The following is a 23,625-nucleotide window of genomic DNA, read 5'->3' as shown; positions in this document are numbered from 1 at the left end:
TCCCACAAGAGACTGGTGAGGAGAGTGGGCGTACCCAATACTTTGACGCGGAACTACAGCAGAGGCCCTGCCTTGCGTGTAAGTGTGACGTCATCCCGGATAGCGTCTCCGTGGTTTTAGAAGATTTTATCCCCGTGGCCTGCCTCCGTTTTAATTCTGTGTGCAGGAGGATGCCGTGGAAGTGGGCGGAGTCAGGACATTGACTCACTTCTCCTGTCGTGGCTGTAATTTGGATTATAATAAAGTGCGAACAAGCATAATCATCTTCCCTTATTTTGGACGGCTGCTCCCACTACATTGGGTTCTTAATATTTATATTGGTTTTTAGCAACATTTTATTAGATTTTAATATTTCACCACTCGGGTCCATCACACTTATAATACCAATGTCGATAATACTTGGTTACTTGGTAGGTCACGGCATGTAAATTGAGTATTGTTGAGGGTTTTTGGACATTTAAGAGGCATCTCCAACACCTTAGGCTGCCTCTGCCATGGAAGGGATGGATTAATCCCATTAGCTACATTGTTGGCCGTCTCGTGATGATAGTGATAACTATAACAATACAATTTTGATATTTATATAACGCTTTTCTAGACACTCAAAGCGCTTCATAGATAACTGAGAACCCATCATTCATTCACTCCATATTCGCAGTGTGTGCAGTGGTGGATGCAATGCGACCACCCAATGGACAGCTACAGACAACCATTACTGCAGTGGAGTGGGAACTTGGACAAAAGGACGACAGTGACATCAGGCCCACGCGCGAATGGGTGGCTGAGAAGCGACAACCTCACTGGGAGGAGACTGCCATGCTCTGTTGCGCTACAAAGGGCCTCTGGTCAATGTTCGAAACCCAGCGTCTGTCTGATGGCGTGCTTCAAAGAGGCTGGAGAGAACCATCCACGGGGGAGACCCGCTGGCAAGTGGTGGTGCCAAAAGCTTTGAGAGAGTCGGTCCTACAAGCAGTGCATGAAGCCCCAAGGTATGGGCACTTTGGCATCTCCAAGACCTTAGGCTGCTTCTGCCAAGCCTTTTATTGGGTTCAACACAGAAGAGATGTGGTTCAATAGTGTGGGCATAGTGACAGTTGCATGGCAAAGAAAGGCCCCGCAGACAGATCGCATGCACAGCTCCAGCAATTCCCAGCGGGCTGTCCTATAGAGAGGGTGGGGATAGATGCCCTCGGGCCCTTCCCTTGCACGGAATGAGGTAACCTCTACATCCTCACAGCCATGGACTACTTTACCAAGTGGCCTGAAGCATACAGCCTGCCCGACCGAGAAGCTGAAACTGTTGCAGACGTGCTGTTAGAAAAAATGTTCCGCAGGTTCGGTATTCCAGAGATCATCCACACCGATCAAGGCTTGCACCCTACCGGGGCATGGCCACTCCTGCAGGACTACGTAGGAGCCCAGGGACTAAAGAGTATTTTCCATCTATCCCTGGGACCTTGTCCTGGCCTACACAAGATGTGACACTTCATGTGACCTCTTCCGCAAAGCGCTGCTACTCCGACAAGACCACGCAGACTGACCAGCCCACTTGAGAGATTGTGTTGTCCCCCTCGGGGACGAGGAACTTTGAGGGGGAATACCTGCAGGGGTTGTAGTTGTTTGTGTGCGGGTGATGTTCAGAGTTCCCATGGTCATAAACGTACCACGCCTGGAAGGTTATTGGCTAATAAGGAGGAAATATTGCCTTGAGGAAATAAAAGATGAGGATAGACGTGCGTGCCGGAGGAACGAATATACTGTTGGAATTAAGCTGTTTTAGCATAAATTGGACAAAAAAAATTTAAAAGAGCGTCAGACTTTGTGTGCACTTCTTCTGGCTGCTACAGTACACATTTTGTGTAGTTATAACAATAACAAAACATATAATACATTATATTTACAAGACATAATTGATCCTGTTACACAAGTATGAAAACCGTTTCACATTCACTAAAATGTTGAAATAGGGAGGTGGTGAGTGCCCCAATTTAGCCCGGGGCGGCCCTCTGTTCGAACCCTTTAAGAGTTTATACTTACATTTTTTTGGGACTTCACCATGGCAAAGTACAATCACAATAATAAACATAATTGGTACTATAAATTAGTATGTTTTTCACATCTTCATTAAAAACTGATCTTGGTAAAGAATTTGTCTAAGGGTGACTGAGTGTCACATATTGAGCTATATATATATATATATATATATATATATATATATATATATATATATATGCCCAAATGCAGCTGGGATAGGCTCCAGCCAGGAATCGAATTTAACCATGGCAACTGCGGTACGTGCCACGACCGCCCTCGTTATTTGCTGTAGTGCCCTAAAAAAATTGACCAGCATCTGGGACAAGAACATGCCGTGACCGCCCTTGAATTTTTACTTTTTAATGGACAAGGGATGTAACAATAAACGGTATAATTATAATTTGCGATAACATTTCAGACGGTTAGTGATACCGTCTAATTTCTTAATTACCAAAAAAAGTCATTTATTAATGCATTTTAGGCGACACAAAGTCAGGCGCATGCGCACTAGCGTTATTTGGCTTGATAATCATGGCGAACTAACTACACAGACTTTGCTACGGAGATTTGCCCTTGGAGTAAACGGAGCCAAGCGCTTGGTTTAACGCCATTTTTCCCCTTGCTTCCCGGCGTGCGTTTAAGAGCGCACTGCTGTTAGATGGCAACAGGTGTGGACAATATTGGAGACAGACACACTTGTCCCCACACTAAAAGTATACAGCGAAGGAGAAAAACTATTTGATGTTGCTTTTATTTTCTCAATACAGCGTCCTTCAGCTGCTGTGACTGAGAGTTAATGCGGTGAGGACACATGCAGCAGGCGATGTGTCGGGATCGTTGTCACAACTAGTTTATAAAGTATTTAGTTTGTTGACAGGGATGTTCACGCCTCCTTTATTTCACTGCAAACTGTATCAGTGTTCAAATAACATCCATAATAGCTCAAATGATTTGTCATCTCACTCGAACTGAACGCAGGCTGTGAAAATTGTGTATTCGAAGTGAGAGGTGTCACTCCTGTTTTTTTGTTGTTGTTGGCCAAACTGTTCCACTGAACCACAAGGAGGCATTGGAGAAGAACAAAGCTTGTTTATTAGACTTCATCGTCAATAGCCAAACTGCGTTGTGTTTTATTTTGATATCAAAAAGTAAATGCCATGGGTTTTTTTTTACATTACTTGTTTTTTTCACGTCACAAAGGTATTACTTCAAAAACCATTCATGTGACAAAGCATTTTGTTAATGTTTTATTGCGTATAGTTATTTCCTATATATCATATTTCTGCTCAAACTGTGTGTATATATATATATATACATACATACATACATACATACACATGCATGCATCAGAGGCCCTGCCTTGAAAGAAAATAATGTTTGCCTTGGTGCCCTAAAATATGAGCCCTCCTTTAAGGCAACACTTGCCTTGACCTTAAAAAGTTAAAATACGAGGCCTGTCCAGCACCCCTCGGCCCTTGCAACCCCGAGAGGGACAAGCGGTAGTAAATGGATGGATGAATATATGTACATATGTGTGTGTGTGTGTATATATATATATATATATATATATATATATATATATATATATATATATATATATATATATATATATATATATATACACATATATATATATATATATATATATATATATATATATATATATATATATATATATATATATATATATATATATATATATATATATATATATATATATGCAATATGCAATATGCAATTAGTAGTGTTAAGGAAGTATGCAAGTTGTGAATGAGGTTCCAGTGAACAGGTGGAGAGGATCAGGACGTGTCTCAGCGTCACAAGACACCCCTCCGTCCCTCCACGAAGGGAGGAGGAGGAGGTGCACGATCATCGGCCACCCTCGCCTTAGATACCAACTCATTTTCGGTGTGGTTAGACTGAAAAAACAGCACCGCCCGGTGCTTGTTTGTATCTCGGGCTTGAGCGATCCATCGCAGCGCGCCGGGCTCGATTGACACTGTCTGCTGATCTGCTGCTGCCCATCGCTCGCAATAACAAGGCTTGCTCGCTAATTCCCGTCCAAACAGCCTCCCGAAAGACCCAACACGTCGGTCAAGAACGGAGTCAACACCTCGCTATGGCTTCGGGAGACCTTTACGAGGTAGGCTGAAGCCACGTCCACGCCATATTCGTTGTCATGTTGCCGAATATTGGAATTAGGAAGTAAAGGGGAGGGCGTCGAGCAGTGTGTGTAAAAAAAAAAAAGAAGAAGAAGAGGCGTCCTGAGCCCTTTAAAGAGACCAAACTAAGCCTCGACAAGCTTTGCTCGACTTTACGTCGCTCCTGACACTCTTTGGCTCTTTTCCTGGTGGTTATGGCGGACATGTGAGGTGTATTTGACGGCTAGAAGTGCTCGGGGTGTCGCCGAGTTGAAAGTGGTGGTAAAGTGACAGCGGACATGCCGACGGGAGGGATGGTCGCGGAGGTGCGCACACATGTCAGGAATGAGCTCCTCCTCATCACCGCCGTGACGAGCTGTGTTGGTCACGGAGCTCCACAGTTTTATGTTTATCAAGTAAGCAAAGTACCTCTGGTTCAAGAGTCCTAGAGTGGGGTGGAGGGAGTGCATCATTGTACCTTTTTGGGGGCTTGTCTCTGGGGGTGGTGCCCTCAAATGTAATTGACACTCATACAAATTTAAGGTTGTGTTTCCACATGTCTTCTTTGATTCGGTTTAAACCAGGGGTGTCAAACGTATGGCCCGAGGGCCGGATCAGGGACGCGAACAGGTTTTATCCGGCCCGCGGGATGAGTTTGCTAAGTATAAAAATCAGCCGAAATTTTTGAATGAAAGAAACTGCTGTTCTGAATGTGTCCACTAGATGTCGCAATAGCAATTATTTGTATCTTTGTAGATTATGCTACATATCCACATGATGTTAGTGCACCAGTCGAGAAAAATGAGCAAACTACATAAATAACATCCTGTAATTTGATTTTGATATTGCTTTTTTATTTTGATAGATTGAAAATTAACACCAACGAGTTGACTGATGAAAATTATTACATCATTTATTCAGAAAGTATAAATAACGACAAATAAAGATAGTATACTAATAACCGCAACATGTGAGTGTAAAAAAAACCCTACAACATTATGATTTGTACATTTTCAGAATGTGCTTGTTCTATTTCTAAACAAAGAAAACAATCTGAAGTTGTTTTTATTTTTAAGTTATCGTGGCGTGATTTTACCAGTCCGGCCCACTTGGGAGTAGATTTTTCTCCTTTTGGCCCCTGATCCAAAATGTGTTTGACATCCCTGGTTTAAACAAACTCTTGAGTATGCTGGGCTTGTACTGTTCCTTTGGCCATGTGTGAACCCGAATAGGCCTGAAACGATTGCCGATTATGAAAATTTTTTGACAAAGATTTGTTATTGTTGACAAGTTGTTGAAAACATGCTGAATATATTTTTAATTGATAGGCCACCAGTAATACACTTATATTACCAGTGCTAATTACTAGGAGTGTCAAAAAACAGATTTTCAAATTAATCAGGATTCGTATTTGTACCGATACTTAATCGATTCCAAAAAATTTATCAAATTTTAATTATTCCATCCATCCATACATTTCCTACCGCTTGTCCCTTTCGGGGTTGCGGGGGGTGCTGGAGCCTATCTCAGCTGCATTCGGGCGGTAGGCAGGGTTATTTTTTTTACATCGGTCCTGTCCTGTTCTGTCCTTACTAGGGATGTCCCGATCCGATATTTGGATCGGATCGGCCGCCGATATTTGCCAAAAAATGCGTATCGGCAAGGCATGGGAACATGCCGATCCAGATCCAGTTTTTAAAAAAAACTCCGGTCCGTGTTTTCCAACGCACCGATTTAAATAATACATTCCACTTTTCTTATGCTCCCTAATTTCTGTTCCGCATTTTCCAGCACACCTTCAACACATCCACAGGTCTGTGGATTCTCACGCAGTTGCTTTTAGCTGCTGGCATTACACGACAGGCTCTTCTCACTCTTTCTTGTGTCTCCCTCTCGCAGACAGCAAGCGCACCTTCTTACACACGTCACATACTGTCACGTCATACGTCACATACGTATACGCCCTCTCCCAGCAGAGAGGTAGCAGCATGGCTAACGTTAGCTGTGATGCTAGCGCAGCCGTGTGACCAACGCTCCCTCTAAGGTGCGCGCCTGCGCAATTGTGCACTGCTCAAACGTCCTCTGCGCACGGCAAATCTATGCCACGCACAACATCAAATAAAAAAATAAGCGCATAACAATTTTCGACACACAGACACGACAGAGAAAACAGTTTTCGTCATCATTGTTCAGATATTGTAAGGTCTGTCGAGACGCTTATCTCTATTCGGTGCCACACGTCCACACCATCAAAATGCAGAGGCAAACATTTCCAGATCAACACCGTATGAAAAAAATTTTGATTTTTTTTTTTAGTTGTGATTTCCTTCTCTGCATGAAAGTTTAAAAGTAGCATATATTAATGCAGTATGAAGAAGAATGTTTTAATGTAGACATGCAAGCCTTGAAAGAAAATTTTTAAAATCAAGACTACATTTCCTGCAAATAGGTGCATTTCTACCCATTTTAACTTAGATTTATTCTCAAATCAAACTCTTTTGGCTGTCTTTTTGACACTTACTTCCGGCGCCCCCCTCCACACCCTGGATTATAAATAATGTAAATAATTTAATGTGATTATCTTGTGTGATGACTGTATTATGATGATAGTATATATCTGATAGTATATATCTGTATCATGAATCAATTTAAGTGGACCCCGACTTAAACAAGTTGAAAAACTTATTCGGTTGTTACCATTTAGTGGTCAATTGTATGTGCAACCTACTAATAAAAGTCTCAATCAATCAATCAAAACACATAGAATCATCATACTGCTGTGATTATATGCATCAAGTGTTCATTCAAGGCTAAGGCAAAATATCGAGATATATATCGTGTATCGCAATATGGCCTTAAAATATCGCAATATTAAAAAAAGGCCATATCGCCCAGCCCTAGTTTCAATGATGCCATTTCTGTTTGTCATGTATAATTTTGTCTATTTTGTGTTTATCCTTGAATAAACAGGTCAGTTTCTTGTTACCAACCATTGTGTATTATTCAAACTCCCCTAATTCAGCTGGCTAGTTGTTATCAAGAGTACTAAAACCCTTTTCAACATGATTCTGACAACTAAGTAGGCTAAATAACTTTAAACTTTAATACATGCTCGGATAGGCCAGTATCGGTCAGTATCGGTATCGGATCGGAAGTGCAAAAACAATATCGGTATCGGATCGGAAGTGCAAAAACCTGGATCGGGACATCCCTAGTCCTTACGCAAATCATAATGTTGATGTAGATGCCAATATCGGCTGTGCAGATTTACTTTAGACAAGAGAAGTGTTGGATATGTCTCTTGTTGTTTGTATTGTATTTGTATTGTAGCTTATATTTGGCTTTACGACATGTTTGGGTATAATTTTATTGAACAAACTTCTTTTAAGTATTATACAAATGTGTTCACGTCCCGTTTTAAAGAAGAGATGGTGTAAAATACGTATTGGTGGTGATAGTCAACGAATGTTATGTATTACTTAATATTGTAGAATCTGTTATTTTTGTAGTTGTTGTTGGCTTTTAGCTGCATCAAGTCTTTATGAGTTGTCTTTTATTTCCTCGTACTCGAGATGATGTCATCTTCAGTATTTTTCCACTTCCTTGGTGTCATTAACAACAAGTACGTTGGCTTCTTCCTGTCCTCCATTTAACTCGATGTAGATTTTACAGTTGGAACTCCAAGTGCCTGCATTCACATACGTACATGTTAAAATCCTCAGCTGTTGCCATTTCTAATACAAAGTTGCATATAGTTCTAACTTATATCTGACAGATTCGATATAGAAGCGTTAAAAACTACAACATGGCTGACGGCGTGGAGACGCAGTCGAAACGGGCTAAGCCATGAGGAGGGCTTGAGCACGTAAATAAGACCAGACCGCCCATAAAACAGCGCATTCTGAAGAGACAAGCAGAAAGCAGCTTGAAGATGGTCTGTAAAATTACATGTTGTATAGACCACAAGGAAGTGTTTAAAATGTAGGAAAAAAATCATATGACCCCCTTTAACTTACAAGTAATTTGGGAATGAGCTGACTCTCAGCTTTTATTTATGTTTTAAGTTGCAAGCATACTTTGAGTTACGAGCATTTTCAACATCAGTTGAAGTAGTATTTTTAACAGGGTCGTGCCGTTTGAACATTTAAGTTATATGGTGGCATGTTGCTGTTCTTGCTTAATATACACAAGAAAAAAATCTGTTATTAGCAATAAAGACGTAAAACATTTATCCATAAAAAATATTAAGAAGCAGCAGAAGCTGTGTTTGCCGTGTTTAATTTTTTAGGTCTAGTCCTGACTCAACCAACTGGATGGTCAACTGATCGGCTGGCTGTGATACAAAGACATACACATCACTTGTTGTTAATGCGGAATTCCCTGGTCAGTCAGTTCAAGACGTTGGACACTTATGTTGCCAGATGTTATGAGAAAAACACAGAACCAGACAAGTCGTGTCTAATAAGCGAATGACACGTGAACTTGTTAAATCATGAAATGCAGCCTTACCCAAGCAAAAACGATGCATATTTATCCAGGACAGTCTTGATACCAATGTCCTTGACCCAGCCACACACTAAGAAGTTGTAGACTTCCATGCCTTTCCAAGTTTTCATCTGTTTTGTCGTGTAGAATAGCATCTGGAGCATATTAGTTAGATATGTTTGGGAATTGCACCGACGAATAATCCTCTATGACTCGACAAATCTTTTTTTTTTGATAAAACATAGGGATGTATTCCATTCCATAGTTTGATTTTTTAGCTCATATCTGATTTTTGCAGGAAGATATAGGCCCCTTATGTACTCAGATAGTGTGCGCGCTGCTTGCTGTACAACAGCCATCTTAGCTTGGTTGACCACCACTGGTTTTCACTTCCGGGAAGAAATCACTTGTCGGAATACAAGGAATTGGCTGTTTATGGTGTGTTGTACAACTAGGAAGTAGCTTTTGCCATGAAGCTAAATGTGTTATGTTACTACCCACGAGGTGTTTATATTGTAAGTATTGTGCTTCTTACACACCAACTGTTTGATTTTAACATTTGTCTTAGGTGTAGGTTTCATTACCAAATTTGGAGGTGTTGAAATTGCCATGTAAAATCGCGAAAGTAGCCTGTCTTAGCATCAAATTAGCATCAAGACAGCGCATTTTATGTCCAAGCTTACTTTATGTCGAACCGTTTTCAGTGGATTTTGGCTGAATCTGCTTGAGTGACTGTTTCCTTGAGCCGGTGTTTAGTCTGCAACCGGACGTGATGTCCTGTGCAACAAAGGTAGCAAAATATGGCACCGTTTGATTGTATGTTAATCGGTACCCAGTAGTACCAATAGAATTCAGTTGGTGCCTATAAAAGTACCGAATTCTGTATCCATCCCTAGTAAAGGTTGTACATTATTATGACCTTATTACATAACACAACTGTATAGATTTTCAAATATGATTCACCATCTAAAAAGTTAGTTTTTTCTTATTAAAAGGCATGTTAAATTTTAAAAGTGGTGTGTCTGGGGAGGCGCAAGCACGGATTAAATTGATTTCAATTAATTCTAATGGGATAGGCTCCAGCACCCCCGCAATCCCGAAAGGGACAAGCGATAGAAAATGGATGGATGGATGGATGGATGGGCGGGGCTGCTTTGAGTTACAAGTTACGAGCTTGTTCATAAGTTGAGGTGCCACTGTACATTTTGCACTGAATGGCATGTTTACAGAACATATTGCACTCTTAGTCTGTTGATTTATTTGTCACTGTGGTTATAAGTGTAACCTCCCCAAAATGCGGTCTGTCCCCATGTGTGTGTGACAAAAGTATATTTTAGAAGTTTTTGGTGAAATATGAGTTGGTAAAAAAAAGGTGCAATAAATAAAAATAACCTACAAATTCAAACCACCAGACGGCGTTCTGGTTTGGAAGAATTGAATTCCATCACATAAAATGCAATGTTTGGTAAAATGGCGTTGCAAAATAAAACTTTGAGACACTTTTTTCCAGTCTGTCTCTCTGGTGCATCTCTCCTGGTCAATAGTCTATGGGTGAGTGACAGGAAGAGAAGCGCAAGAAGTCACATTTTGGTTTGCACATACAAAGACTGTAGTCCCCAAATATGACGTCCCGCCTTAGATTGTATTGATTTGATTGTATTTTTTCAGAAGTACAATCTTAAGTCTGGCTCAAAACTTAACCTTTACTGTAATGAATTTTACATCAATATATAAAATATATTGAGACTAATCTTGAGCCAAAACGAGGTAGTTAGAGGCACCTCAGCTACTGTATGCTTAAAGAAGATGCTCTTTTTTGGGGCAACAGCCATCACTTTACTGCAGGCCACAACCGGCCTGCCAAAGCTTTTAATTTGGCCCGCCGAACATCACCCTAATTTAATTGTGTGCCCATAGATGGCTTCCCTCACTCTGCTTTCGTACCATCTGTCCTCCCTGTCCAGAATTTGTACATTTTTGTTTTCAAAGGAGTGCTGTTTCTCCCTGAGCCGTAAGCTGAGTCTTGGCCTGAAGAGTTTGCCCGTTTATGCTGGGCCATGCGTTGGCACCAACCGTTGGACTAGATCTGACCAATCTAAGTCTATAAGCACCAACTGATGAAGCCTACTCGGATGAGCTGCAAAACTTCTTCCAAGACAAACCAAACAGTCCAGTTGCGAACGATTGAACGCCTTGTAGAAATGTTTTATGCATGCCATTTGTGGCCGTCCTGTATATTATGTCATATGTTCCTAATCAAGGTGGGGACTAGGCAAGATGCACAAAAGCAAACTACTATTAGTCATGCTTTAGTATTTTTAAATGACGCCAGTTCAACATGCCATGCGTGTTAACAACAAACTTCTAGATCCAGTTTACATGTTCAAGTAGATAAGGTTTATCTGGCCATAGCAGTGACACACATCCTGATGCATCAGAAAAATGCATTGAATGCCATGAGTCACAAGTAGTTAGTTTCACATTTGTTTTTTACTGTTGCACTGCAGAGTCATGTTTGAATGAGAATGAACAAACATTATTTTTTTGAGAATCACACATAATAAAGTCTATAGCACCTATTAAAATTATATGAATTATTACATGCAGTTGAAACTGTTGAACACAAAACATTTGGGGCAGAGCCAGCCCAAGGCATAAGCGTACTAAGCGCTTGCTTAGGGCCCCGCGGCCACCAGGGGGCCCCCAAAAGCAATTAACAAAAAAATCTTATTTTTAATTTTTTGCATGTACGAGTCTGACTGATGATTTCTAAATGATCAAAGATATATTATTGTACAAAAACACAATTTTAGGTCAACAGAGTGCTGCTGCTGATCTAGGCTTAGTGATTCTTCCTGCCTCTCTTTAAATGTAAAGCTGCCTCTGCTGCACCTGTGACGTTTGCCGCCTGCTATGGCGTCACATTAGTGCCAAAAATCCGAGCGCATAAAAACTGTTATCGCTCGCTGATTCTCCACTTCGTGCGCGCGCGCGACACCCTTTTGCGCGCGTGTGGTGCCTTTTTGCGCGCGCGCCGTCTCGGTCTGTGCGCTGGCATGTTTCGTTTTGGCACTTTGGGGGCGGGTATGCTTAGACGGCCCCTTCTTTCTGATTGGTCAGGCGAAATCCTCAGAGCCAATCAGAAGTATAGCAGGGCGGGTCATCGTCAATATGTATCAAGATTGTTATAGGCGCAAAGTTTTCACTTCTTCTTGAACATTTGTTTTCTAATTTATGGAATTTCTTTTGATTCAGCCATAAAATTAATGAAATAATCTTTGAATTTTGTTTTTAAAATGTTAAAAATAGCCTTTTAATAATGTATTCTGAAACAGTTTAAAATAATCAGAGAACTGACTATCACTGACCCTACACAACTATGTTGCACAATTAAGTCTTTTTTTTTTATAGCGAAAGAGGTCATTTCAACAGGTGCAGCATCCTATGTCATATCTACATGTAATAAGATTTGTAACAAGGCAAACCGTTTGTAAATTGGTCGAAAATCGAGCAAGTTATGGTAATTTAATTGGTACATGTACTAATTAAATTACCATAACTTGCTTTGACATCAATGTAATGATTGAGGCTAGCTGTCCGAGGTAAGATGGCTACAACGTTGCTACGCTGGAGAATGATTGGTCATATGAAAAATGCTCAGAGCCAATCAGAAAGGAGGGGCTGTCTAAGCATACCTGCCCCCAAAGTGCCAAAAAAAAAATGACAGCGCGAGGAGAGATGCCAGGAGTACACAGAGAGCGCACAGACCGAGACGGCGCGCGCGCAGAAAGGCACCGCGCGCGCGCAAAAAGACACCACGCGCGCGCAAAAAGACACCACGCGCGTGCAAAAGGGTGTCGCGCGCGCACAAAGTGGAGAATCAGCGCGCGATAACAGTTTTTATGCGCTTGGATTTTTGGCACTAATGTGACGCCATATCTTTCCTCTCAGATTCAGACAGGACTGAGCAGGTGATCAGAGGACCACTGTCTATTAAGGAGAACTTTTCATTCCCCAAACGGCATGATGGCCGAAGTTTTCATTATCATTATACCTACAGACAGCTAGTCAATGGGGAAAAAGTCAAGCGTAGCTGGCTGACTTATTCAAGAAGTAAAGATGCAGTCTATTGCTTTTGCTGCAAATTATTTTCCAAAAAGTCCTTAAAACTGGCAGCCGAGGGACAGCGGGATTGGGTCAACATAGGTGCACTGCTGAAACAGCATGAAAACAGTGAAGATCATTGTAGCAACATGGTGAAATGGAAGGATTTTGCCTTGCGTCTTTCAAAGGGGAAAACTATTGATGAATTTAACTTCAGTAGACTGCGCTCTCTTTGTACAAAGTAAACATTAAATATGAACAATTAACTAAAAATGTAAACTAGTAATTAAAGACTAATATGTACAAGACTGATGAGACAAGATGACACTTTTACTGTAAATACAAAGCTTTATCACTTGGACTGTTCAACCCCAGGCCACTCTTGTAGCTGAATGTTTTCTACATTTTAAGATTAGGAACCATATGTGGCACTCTGGACATCATTCGTTCATTCATTGGTATTATTTATGTTCTTAACTGGGCCACCCCCATATCTTTATAAATGACATGTCATTTGTAAAGACATGCCAGGCTGACAATAGGATAATGTAAACAACACTGCCAGAGCCGCAATGAGTTTATAGTAGGTGTGTGAATGATCAACAATCAATATTATTGGCAGAAATAGAGGGCCCCAAAATCAAATTTTGCTTAGGGCCCCATGGAGGCTTGGGCCGGCACTGATTTGGGGTATAATGGTAATAATACAATTTTTTTTACAGTTTAAAACTGTCAATGCAGTGCATTGAAAAGTGTAATCATATTATTTTCATTATTACATTTTGTAATACCATTTCCATTTCCATTATGCTAGGGCTGCAACAACGATTATTTTGATAGTCGACTAGTCATCGACTATCTTAAGAATTAGTCGATTAATTGTATCATAAGGTGTACACAAACTCAGTCACTCTATTTTAGCCATGATCTTGAAATTCAGCTTGAGATATTTTAGACATGTGGTTACTAACAACAAAGATGACTAATTAATTCATAAATATGTGTTTATAGTGTAACTATGCTGCTCATTTGGCTGTTACAAAAACAAAAATAACTGCTAATTGTGTGTCCATTTCAATGCAACGACAGGCAAAGTGCTAAAAACTATCTATCCATCCATCCATTTTCTACCGCTTGTCCCTTTCGGGGTCGCGGAGGATGCTGCAGCCTATCTCAGCTACATTCGGGCGAAAGGTGGGGTACACCCTCATCGCAGGGCCAACACAGATAGACAGACAACATTCACACTCACATTCACACAATAGGGCCAATTTGAGTGTTGCCAATCAACCTATCCCCAGGTGCATGTCTTTGGAGGTGGGAGGAAGCCAGAGTACCCGGAGGGAACCCACGCAGTCACGGGGAGAACATGTAAACTCCACACAGAAAGATCCCGAGCCCGGGATTGAACTCAGGACCTTCGTATTGTGAGGCAGATGCAGTAACCCCACCTCCACCGTGCTGCCCCAAAACTATCTAACTAGCTCAAAATAAACAAGTAATTTGTGATGATGTGTTTAAAAGCTGCATACAGGTATATTATTGATTAACTACATGCATTTTTAGCAATCTCATAGACTCAAAGTATAGAACTGTATCATTGATTAATTCTTAACATTTTAGCTGTCCAATAGATTGTATGTTTATATCGAATAATTTAACAATGATTCGATTCGATTCAGAATTTGTGGTTGCTGATACTATTTAAGGATAATATTGTTTTTTTTAGATTGATACGATCTGAAACGAGTCAGTGAGTTTAAATCAATTCAGTAACTTTTTAGAAAAAAAAAAATGTGTGTGTGGGTCTGCTTTCTGCACTGACTGACATGATGTACTACCTAGCTAAATGTTCAACTTTTGTCACAGAGACACTTACACACACACACACACACACACACACAGACGAGGTGATTAAGTGACTGAGGCTGTGTACAGTAGGCAAATCAAATTCAGTGATTTATTTAAGTGTGACAGTAAAGACATTTTTACATTTAAAATTCCAGTCGAAACCTGCGGTTAGGAACTCAGAAATTCCGACTTCCCACTACAAATGGAACGCACCATAAAAGTCGAAATGATACATGATTGGCGCATGCGCGAACCGCTGCAATTCCCACGCTGTGAAGGTCTCTCTTCTGCTCAAGTAGCAGCACCCGTCACTGCTCGCCTAGGACGGTGACTGCTGCATGCTTTCACCTCAGTCTCCAAGACACAAAAAGTCTTCAGGACACAAGAAAGTCTCCAAAATCACTGGAAAAAGTCTCTAGATTTGACGCTAGTAGCTGTTTACAAAAAATGTCACCAAGAGGATTGGAAAGTCACCAGATTTAGCGACAAAGTCGCCAAGTTGGCAACACTGCCTTTGTGGCTTAAAGGGGCCCTATTATGCTAAACTAACTTCTCTTACCTTTTGGTACCTGCTGTTATGTATTTGGGATCTACATAAATCCGTAAAATGTGAAATCAAACCGTGGAAGCATTGCAGAGATATTTATAAACTAATGTTCCTTCTTTCATACTTCTGTCAAAAAAGCTGTTTGAAATGTCCACAATTGGTGACGTCACAAATTGGGAAAACCGTCAGCGGATTATCCATATATGGTATAATTGTACCCAGAGTGCCTTGTGTGCATCCACCATTGTAGTCTGTGCTGTAGTCAATAAGCTCCTCCTTTTTCGCCATCCTCTTGTTGTGGGGCAGACTGGGTCGAACATGGACACGCATCCTCCGCTGTCGGCATTTAATATAAAGTAGCGTGCATATAGTTCGAAATTATATCTGTCAGTGTACTCTCTATGGGTGCACGAAAAAACTACAACAAACTAGGTAGGGAGAAGACGCCTTTGAAGTGGAGGCAATAAATAAGACCGCCAACAAAACAATGCATTCTGATAATCTATGTAAAATGTTGACCAAAGAACCATCATTACATGGTATGTAGATAGGGTTGCCAATCGTCCCTTGAAAAATGGAATCGTCACGTATTAAGAAACAAAAGTACGTGTTCCGTACTGAGCTGTCAAGGGACTCACTTTGTCCCGTATTTTTATTTCCGTGAAAATTATAAATAGTCTGTAAAATACCAATAGATTTCTTTCGAACGCAAATAGCTTCACAAGTGCACTACAGACTAATCCAAAGGATGCCAGCGTGACTGATCGCTCACCTGTCATACTCACTGCCGATCAACTTTTCTGGCATTTATTAGTTTGCCTTGGTTTTGATCATTATGGTAATCAGCCTCCAAATGGGGCTTTTACCACAGTGACAGTTTTTTTTTTTTTTTAAAAAGGAACAATTGGGGAAGTTCAGAGATCGTTTTTGTCCTACAGGGAAGCTACATGTGGCTATCACATCAATGAGGTACGTGCTAACTTAGTAGTATTACGTATCATTCAACAAATCTGCTTTTTTATTGATAGTAAAATAAGGTTTGGTTCTCAAAACACTAGTTGTGTCTCTAAATTAGCATGGCATAAAGACAATAATTACACTGAGGGGAAATCTCCTTTATAAATAAAGCACAATTTAAATGTTGCCAGTCATACTCATAAAACACTAATATCGGGCCTCTCTTTTTGCCAAGCTAGTTTTTATAGTGATGAAAATTGGAGACCTGCTCGATCATTAAATCTGCAGACTGAATTTATATTGTTTAAAGTTAAGCAGGACAGACTTCTGTTAAAAAAATATGTTTATTTGTATTCTATTAAACAGTTAAGCAGGAATAATTTATATTGAAAGTGAAGTGAATTATATTTGTATAGCGCTTTACATAGTGAAACCCAGTATCTACATCTTTAAGCTACATTTAAACCAGTGTGGGTGGCACTGGGAGAAGATGGGTTAAGTGTCTTGCCCAAGGACACACCAACAGTGACTATGATGGCGGAAGTGGGGATCAAACCTGGAACCCTCTAGTTGCTGGCATGGGCACTCTATAAACCGAGCCCCCCCCCCAAGACAATAAATATTTTGGTTATTCTGTTAATTTAGTTATTTTACACAAAAACACTATTATTGAACAATAGCAAACATATATCTCAAGCAATGTACTAATATGATTCACTTTAAGATACTGTTCAAACTACTAGTGTTTGCAAAGTACAATGAAGAATTATGAAAAACATATTACATTTATTTAAAATAAGATATTATTAATCTCATTATCCATCCATCCATCCATCTTCTTCCGCTTATCCGAGGTCGGGTCGCGGGGGCAGCAGCCTAAGCAGGGAAGCCCAGACTTCCCTCTCCCCAGCCACTTCGTCCAGCTCTTCGCGGGGGATCCCGAGGCATTCCCAGGCCAGCCGGGAGACATAGTCTTCCCAACGTGTCCTGGGTCTTCCCCATGGCCTCCTACCGGTCGGACGTGCCCTAAACACCTCCCTAGGGAGGCGTTCGGGTGGCATCCTGACCAGATGCCCGAACCACCTCATCTGGCTCCTCTCGATGTGGAGGAGCAGCGACTTTACTTTGAGCTCCCCCCGGATGGCAGAGCTTCTCACCCTATCTCTAAGGAAGAGCCCTGCCACCCGGCGGAGGAAACTCATTTCGGCCGCTTGTACCCGTGATCTTGTCCTTTCGGTCATAACCCAAAGCTCATGACCATAGGTGAGGATGGGAACATAGATCGACCGGTAAATTGAGAGCTTTGCCTTCCAGCTCAGCTCCTTCTTCACCACAACAGATCGATACAGCGTCCGCATTACTGAAGACGCCGCACCGATCCGCCTGTCGATCTCACGATCCACTCTTCCCTCACTTGTGAACAAGACTCCAAGGTACTTGAACTCCTCCACTTGGGGCAGGGTCTCCTCCGCAACCCGGAGATGGCACTCCACCCTTTTCCGGGCGAGAACCATAGACTCGGACATGGAGGTGCTAATTCTCATCCCAGTCGCTTCACACTCAGCTGCGAACCGATCCAGTGAGAGCTGAAGATCCTGGCCAGATGAAGCCATCAGGACCACATCATCTGCAAAAAGCAGAGACCTAATCCTGCAGCCACCAAACCGGATTCCCTCAACGCCTTGACTGCGCCTTGAAATTCTGTCCATAAAAGTTATGAACAGAATCGGTGACAAAGGGCAGCCTTGGCGGAGTCCAACCCTCACTGGAAACGTGTCCGACTTACTGCCGGCAATGCGGACCAAGCTCTGACACTGATCATACAGGGAGCGGACCGCCACACTCAGACAGTCCGATACCCCATACTCTCTAAGCACTCCCCACAGGACTTCCCGAGGGACACGGTCGAATGCCTTCTCCAAGTCCACAAAGCACATGTAGACTGGTTGGGCAAACTCCCATGCACCCTCAAGGACCCTGCCGAGAGTATAGAGCTGGTCCACAGTTCCACGACCAGGACGAAAACCACACTGTTCCTCCTGAATCCGAGGTTCGACTATCCGGCGTAGCCTCCTCTCCAGTACCTGAATAGACCTTACCGGTAAGGCTGAGGAGTGTGATTCCACGATAGTTAGAACACACCCTCCGGTTCCCCTTCTTAAAGAGAGGAACCACCACCCCGGTCTGCCAATCCAGAGGTACCTCACCCGATGTCCACGCGATGCCGCAGAGTCTTGTCAACCAAGACAGCCCCACAGCATCCAGAGCCCTAATGAACTCCGGGCGGATCTCATCTACCCCTGGGGCCTTGCCACCGAGGAGCTTTTTAACTACCTCAGCAACCTCAGCCCCAGAAATAGGAGAGCCCACCACAGATTCCCCAGGCACTGCTTCTTCATAGGAAGACGTGTTGGTGGGATTGAGGAGGTCTTCGAAGTATTCCTTCCACCGATCCACAACATCTGCAGTCGAGGTCAGCAGAACACCATCCTCACCATACACAGTGTTGATAGTGCACTGCTTCCCCTTCCTGAGGCGGCGGATGATGGTCCAGAATCGCTTCGAAGCCGTCCGGAAGTCGTTTTCCATGACTTCCCCGAACTCCTCCCATGTCCGAGTTTTTGCCTCCACGACCGCTGAAGCCGCACACCGCTTGGCCTGTCAGTACCTGTCCGCTGCCTCAGGAGTCCCATGTGCCAAAAGAACCCGATAGGACTCCTTCTTCAGCTTGACTGCATCCCTCACCGCCGGTGTCCAACAACGGGTTCTAGGATTACCGCCACGACAGGCACCAACTACCTTGCGGCCACAGCTCCAATCAGCTGCCTCGACAATAGAGGTGTGGAACATGGTCCACTCGGACTCAATGTCCAGCACCTCCCTCCTGACATGTTCAAAGTTCTTCCGGAGGTGGGAATTGAAACTCTCTCTGACAGGAGACTCTGCCAGACGTTCCCAGCAAACCCTCACAATGCGTTTGGGCCTGCCAGGTCTGTTCAGCATCCTCCCCCACCATCGCAGCCAACTCGCCACCAGGTGGTGATCGGTAGAAAGCTCCGCCCCTCTCTTCACCCGAGTGTCCAAAACATGAGGCCGCAAATCCGATGACACAACTACAAAGATGATCATGGAACTGCGGCCTAGGGTGTCCTGGTGCCAAGTGCACATATGGACACCCTTATGTTTGAACATGGTGTTCGTTATGGACAATCTGTGACGGGCACAAAAGTCCAATAACAAAACACCACTTGGGTTCAGATCCGGGCGGCCATTCTTCCCAATCACGCCCCTCCAGGTTTCACTGTAGTTGCCAACATGAGCATTGAAGTTCTCCAGTAGAATGAGGTAATCACTCGGGGGAGCACTCTCAAGTACTCCCTCGAGTGAATCCAAATAGGGTGGGTACTCTGAGCTGCCGCTTGGCGCGTAAGCGCAAACCACAGTCAGGACCCGTTCCCCCACCCGAAGGCGGAGGGAAGCTACCCTCTCGTCCACTGAGTTGAACGCCAACATGCAGGCTCTGAGCCGGGGGGGCAACAAGAATTGCCACCCCAGCCCGTCGCCTCTCACTGCAGGCAACGCCAGAGTGGAAGAGAGTCCAGCCCCTCTCGAGAGAACTGGTTCCAGAGCCCTTGCTGTGCGTCGAAGTGAGTCCGACTATATCTAGCCAGAACTTCTCATTATGTGAATCATAACTGACTTAACTATTTATGTAAAAAAACTGTTGTATTCAGAATGAACTGATGTAAATTATGTGCAAATGAAGAACAGGAAGTAATCATGTGTTAATACTGGAATTGTTAAGAGGTACAAAAGGGCTAGGATTAAATAAATTCTGCCTCTTCCTACTCCTTTCCGGACATGTTTTTGAGAAAAATGATAATATGTGATGTATCATATTGAAATTGTTCAAAATAAGCTTTTACAAACCAACTAACCAATTTGTTTCCTATGTATTCATATTAATCCAAAACCTGCGCATCTAATTAAATTCTGGTTGGAGTCCATCCATCCATCCATTTTCTACCGCGTGTCCCTTTCGGGGTCGCGGGGAGGTGCTGGAGCCTATCTCAGCTGCATTCGGGCAGAAAGCGGGGTACACCCTGGACAAGTCGCCACCTCATCGCAGGGCCAACACAGATAGACAGACAACATTTGCACTCACATTCACACACTCGGGCCAATTTAGTGTTGCCAATCAACCTATCCCCAGGTGCATGTCTTTCAAATAGAATAAATCAGTGGTTTTCACTTCAGAAAAAAAACACCATAATGACTAATATTAAAATACAGTAGCGTAGTAGGCCCACATATTAATTAAAAACAACGCAAAGGTTTTATTTAACAGGTATATTTAATATTTTTGACATTACACACAATTTGAACAGTAACATTGTGTTTGAATATAGGAAAATTCAACATTGTGCCTTAATGAAGTGGTTCTTTGGCGTACCACTAGATGGAGCCCGTGTACCACAGTTTGAGAATAGCAGGTATAAATAGTCCAGTTGCTTCCATTTGACCTTTGTGGTTATTGTAAAGCCCCTTACACACAAAAACAGCTAAAATAAATTAGGTCAAGCAGCCCTGCAAAGTGTCTCTTTCTTTTTTTTGCAGGAAGTTGGCAACACTATATGTGGACCACAAGGAAGTATTCTAAATGTAGAAAAAAAATCATAAAGTGAACCCTTTAAATTTGGGTTGCGGTTTTATATTATTGTGTTGTGGCTTTTACAGTCGTGCTGTAGCTAAAAGCTGTGCTCTAATTCATAATATTGTCTTGTCGTGTTTGCATTTGTTGTGACCTTTCTCAGCCACCGTAACTGTCTGCCATTGTTGTTTTGGCGAGTGATGGTGTTGATGCCACAGACGGGCAGACAGACTTGAATAACGTTTAACGTCCTTGTCTTTAGAAGTGTTAAACTAAATATGAAGTCTGCGATTCTTAAATCCAATGTTTTCCTTTTTATAGTGTTGATAAAATTTATCGATTTCCTTTTAAACAATGGCGAATCGATACCTATCTTCCGAAGGGCAAACTTGTCGAGCACAGATCGATGTAATTAAATCTAATGAATATAAATCCATATATCAATTATTACACCCCTAATGTTTAATCTTAGAAGTCTTGAGTTTGCCAAAAGGCATGTGGCATTTTGCCAAAATGCATGTGGCAGACTCAAGACATACCTTATTATTTTTAACATTAAGTGATGGCTTTTTTTCTGGCCACTCTTCCATAAAGCCCAGCTCTATAGATTGCACAGCTTATTGAGGATCTATGCACAGACCCCCAGATTAAAAACATTTAAATTACAGGTTGTAATGTAACAAAATAGGTAAAATACTTTTGCAAGGCGCTGCACCTTGTTCAAAAGATACTCTGTATGGGTAAAAAGATGAATAGATAATCGTTATAATATTAATAATCATTTAATAATCTAAATATAAGAGCCTGAATCATAATTGAATAGTGAGGTGCCTAAGATGACACCCTTGCATTGGGCTCATTGCAGAATAGTATCTTCATCAACAGGCACTCGTGAATTCTCCAGAAAATTACCTGATTTATTCACAGATGTGCTCACTCAGACTTTGCGCTTGTGAGCTGGCGGGGTACCAGCCGATGTTACATTGTATGTGATAAATTCAGCTGTAATATGTTCTGACATTTGTGTTATCCAATACTATCCATTTACTATCCAACTGTCAATGCAAAGGTAATGTCCGTTTTGCAGTGTTGGTTTAAAAAGATCTGGATTCCAGACATTGCCATGTTAATTTTACTTACTTACTGAGCAGTAAGTTACGAAGGTTGTTTGTGTGTTGTTACTTTTAGGTTTGATGGTTGATAAAGTTGTTCAGTCCAACTCATCATATAATTTGCATAATCGTCCATAATGCATATATTTTCTTGAAAAAAAGACTAAAAAAATGTACATTTAAAATGTAATCTGTGTTAGTAGTAAACAGTATTAACATATATTACTTGTATTGTTTTGCTCTATTTTTACCATTGTTACAATGTACAATGTAACACAGGGGACGGCGTGGCGCAGTTGGGAGAGTGGCCGTGCCAGCAACCTGAGGGTTCCTGGTTCGATCCCCACCTTCTACCAACCAAGTCATGTCCGTTGTGTCCTTGAGCAAGACACTTCACCCTTGCTCCTGATGGGTCGTGGTTAGGGCCTTGCATGGCAGCTCCCGCCATCAGTGTGTGAATGTGTGTGTGTGAATGGGTGAATGTGGAAATAGTGTCAAAGCGCTTTGAGTACCTTGAAGGGTGAAAAGCGCTATACAAGTATAAAACTCATTTACATTTACATTACATTTACAGGCCATATACCAGTAGCGGCTGTTGGTCTTTTGGGTGGGGGAATCTCATTTTCAGTTACTTTCTAAACATGAGTGCAGTTTACAATAACCGATAAAAGATGCTAGATTTGACAAAGAAAATTACATTCAAAACATTGTAAAAATTCTCCATATCAACAGGAACAGCGAAATGCTGTTTATACTTTAAGATCGCTGATTGACTGAATTTGCTGTCAATCAAATAGGGATTCAGCCTCATGCGGAAGCACGGCGTCCAGGCCAGCCCAGGGTGAGCCTACTTCTACTTCATTTCCAGGAACACTTGGCATCCGTGGGCGGGACAAAGCAGAGCATTTATCCAATTGCTGTCTAGTTTTGCTGCAGTGGAACAACCCACTCTATGCTTCCCCGTTGAAGGCAATGGATGCTCGGCTTCAACACTGTTTAATGCACTGTGATGCTACCACAATCAATGACAAGAAAGTCACATCATTTGTCGTGAAAGTAGCTGATCCTGAACAAAAGGTGAACGCATTCTAGCGCATAATTTGTCAATTAAATGTAAACACAAATGTACATACAGTATTTGACCACTTTTTTATATTTTAGGGGAAGCTGAGATTGCTTTGCAGTCTTAGAGCAATCCCTACTGCCGTAACTTCAGGACAAGGATTGGCTCTAAGGGCATGGTTCGGTCGGGCTGGGTTGCAAAGCGGGACTGGCTGCGTGCCGTAGTTGAAGGAGCTGTTGCCCCACCTCCCAAGCTGCCGGAGGCTCCCCCCGGCACAGTTTCTCTTTGAAAGAGTGCCACTGTCCTCTTGAATATTGGCACTTTACACAACTTATTGATCGCTGTCCGCAGATGTATTGAAGTACATGCACGTCGCAGACATGATGCCAGAACGTACTTTAACACACGTCCGTCATTTGTCGGGCATCTTAGTTACGGATCCATCCATCCATTTTCCACCGCTTATTCTCTTTGGGGTCGCGGGGGGCGCTGGAGCCTATCTCAGCTACAATCGGGCGGAAGGCGGGGTACACCCTGGGGATCAAAGTTTTTTGGTGGCCAAATTTTCGGTGCATCACTAGACAATAGAGCGCAAATAATAGGCTATATATAACCATTCATTTGTTTTCATGTAAAATACCCTAATTTTTAAGGTGTGGCAGCTGTTATTTTGCCGTGGC

The 23,625-nt window shown here is 42.2% G+C and overlaps 1 protein-coding gene across 2 annotated transcripts in view; it reads left to right on the top strand.

The window, feature by feature from the left end:
- The first annotated feature begins 3,936 nt into the window (after nt 1–3,936).
- Nucleotides 3,937–23,625, top strand: part of LOC133608719 (chromodomain Y-like protein 2) — a 72,922-nt gene continuing 53,233 nt past the window's right edge. The window contains exon 1 of one of the 2 annotated variants that reach the window (XM_061964195.2): nt 3,937–4,177. In XM_061964195.2, coding sequence (XP_061820179.1) covers nt 4,154–4,177 — 24 coding nt within the window. In that variant the 5' untranslated portion in view covers nt 3,937–4,153. Of the gene's footprint in view, nt 4,592–23,625 lie in introns of both variants that reach the window. The other variant, XM_061964194.2, reaches the window with a different exon arrangement.

Source organism: Nerophis lumbriciformis, linkage group LG06, assembly GCF_033978685.3.
Source record: "Nerophis lumbriciformis linkage group LG06, RoL_Nlum_v2.1, whole genome shotgun sequence".
Taxonomy (NCBI): domain Eukaryota; kingdom Metazoa; phylum Chordata; class Actinopteri; order Syngnathiformes; family Syngnathidae; genus Nerophis; species Nerophis lumbriciformis.
The sequence above is the reverse complement of the archived record's forward strand: the minus strand, read 5'-3'. Positions and strand labels throughout refer to the sequence as shown.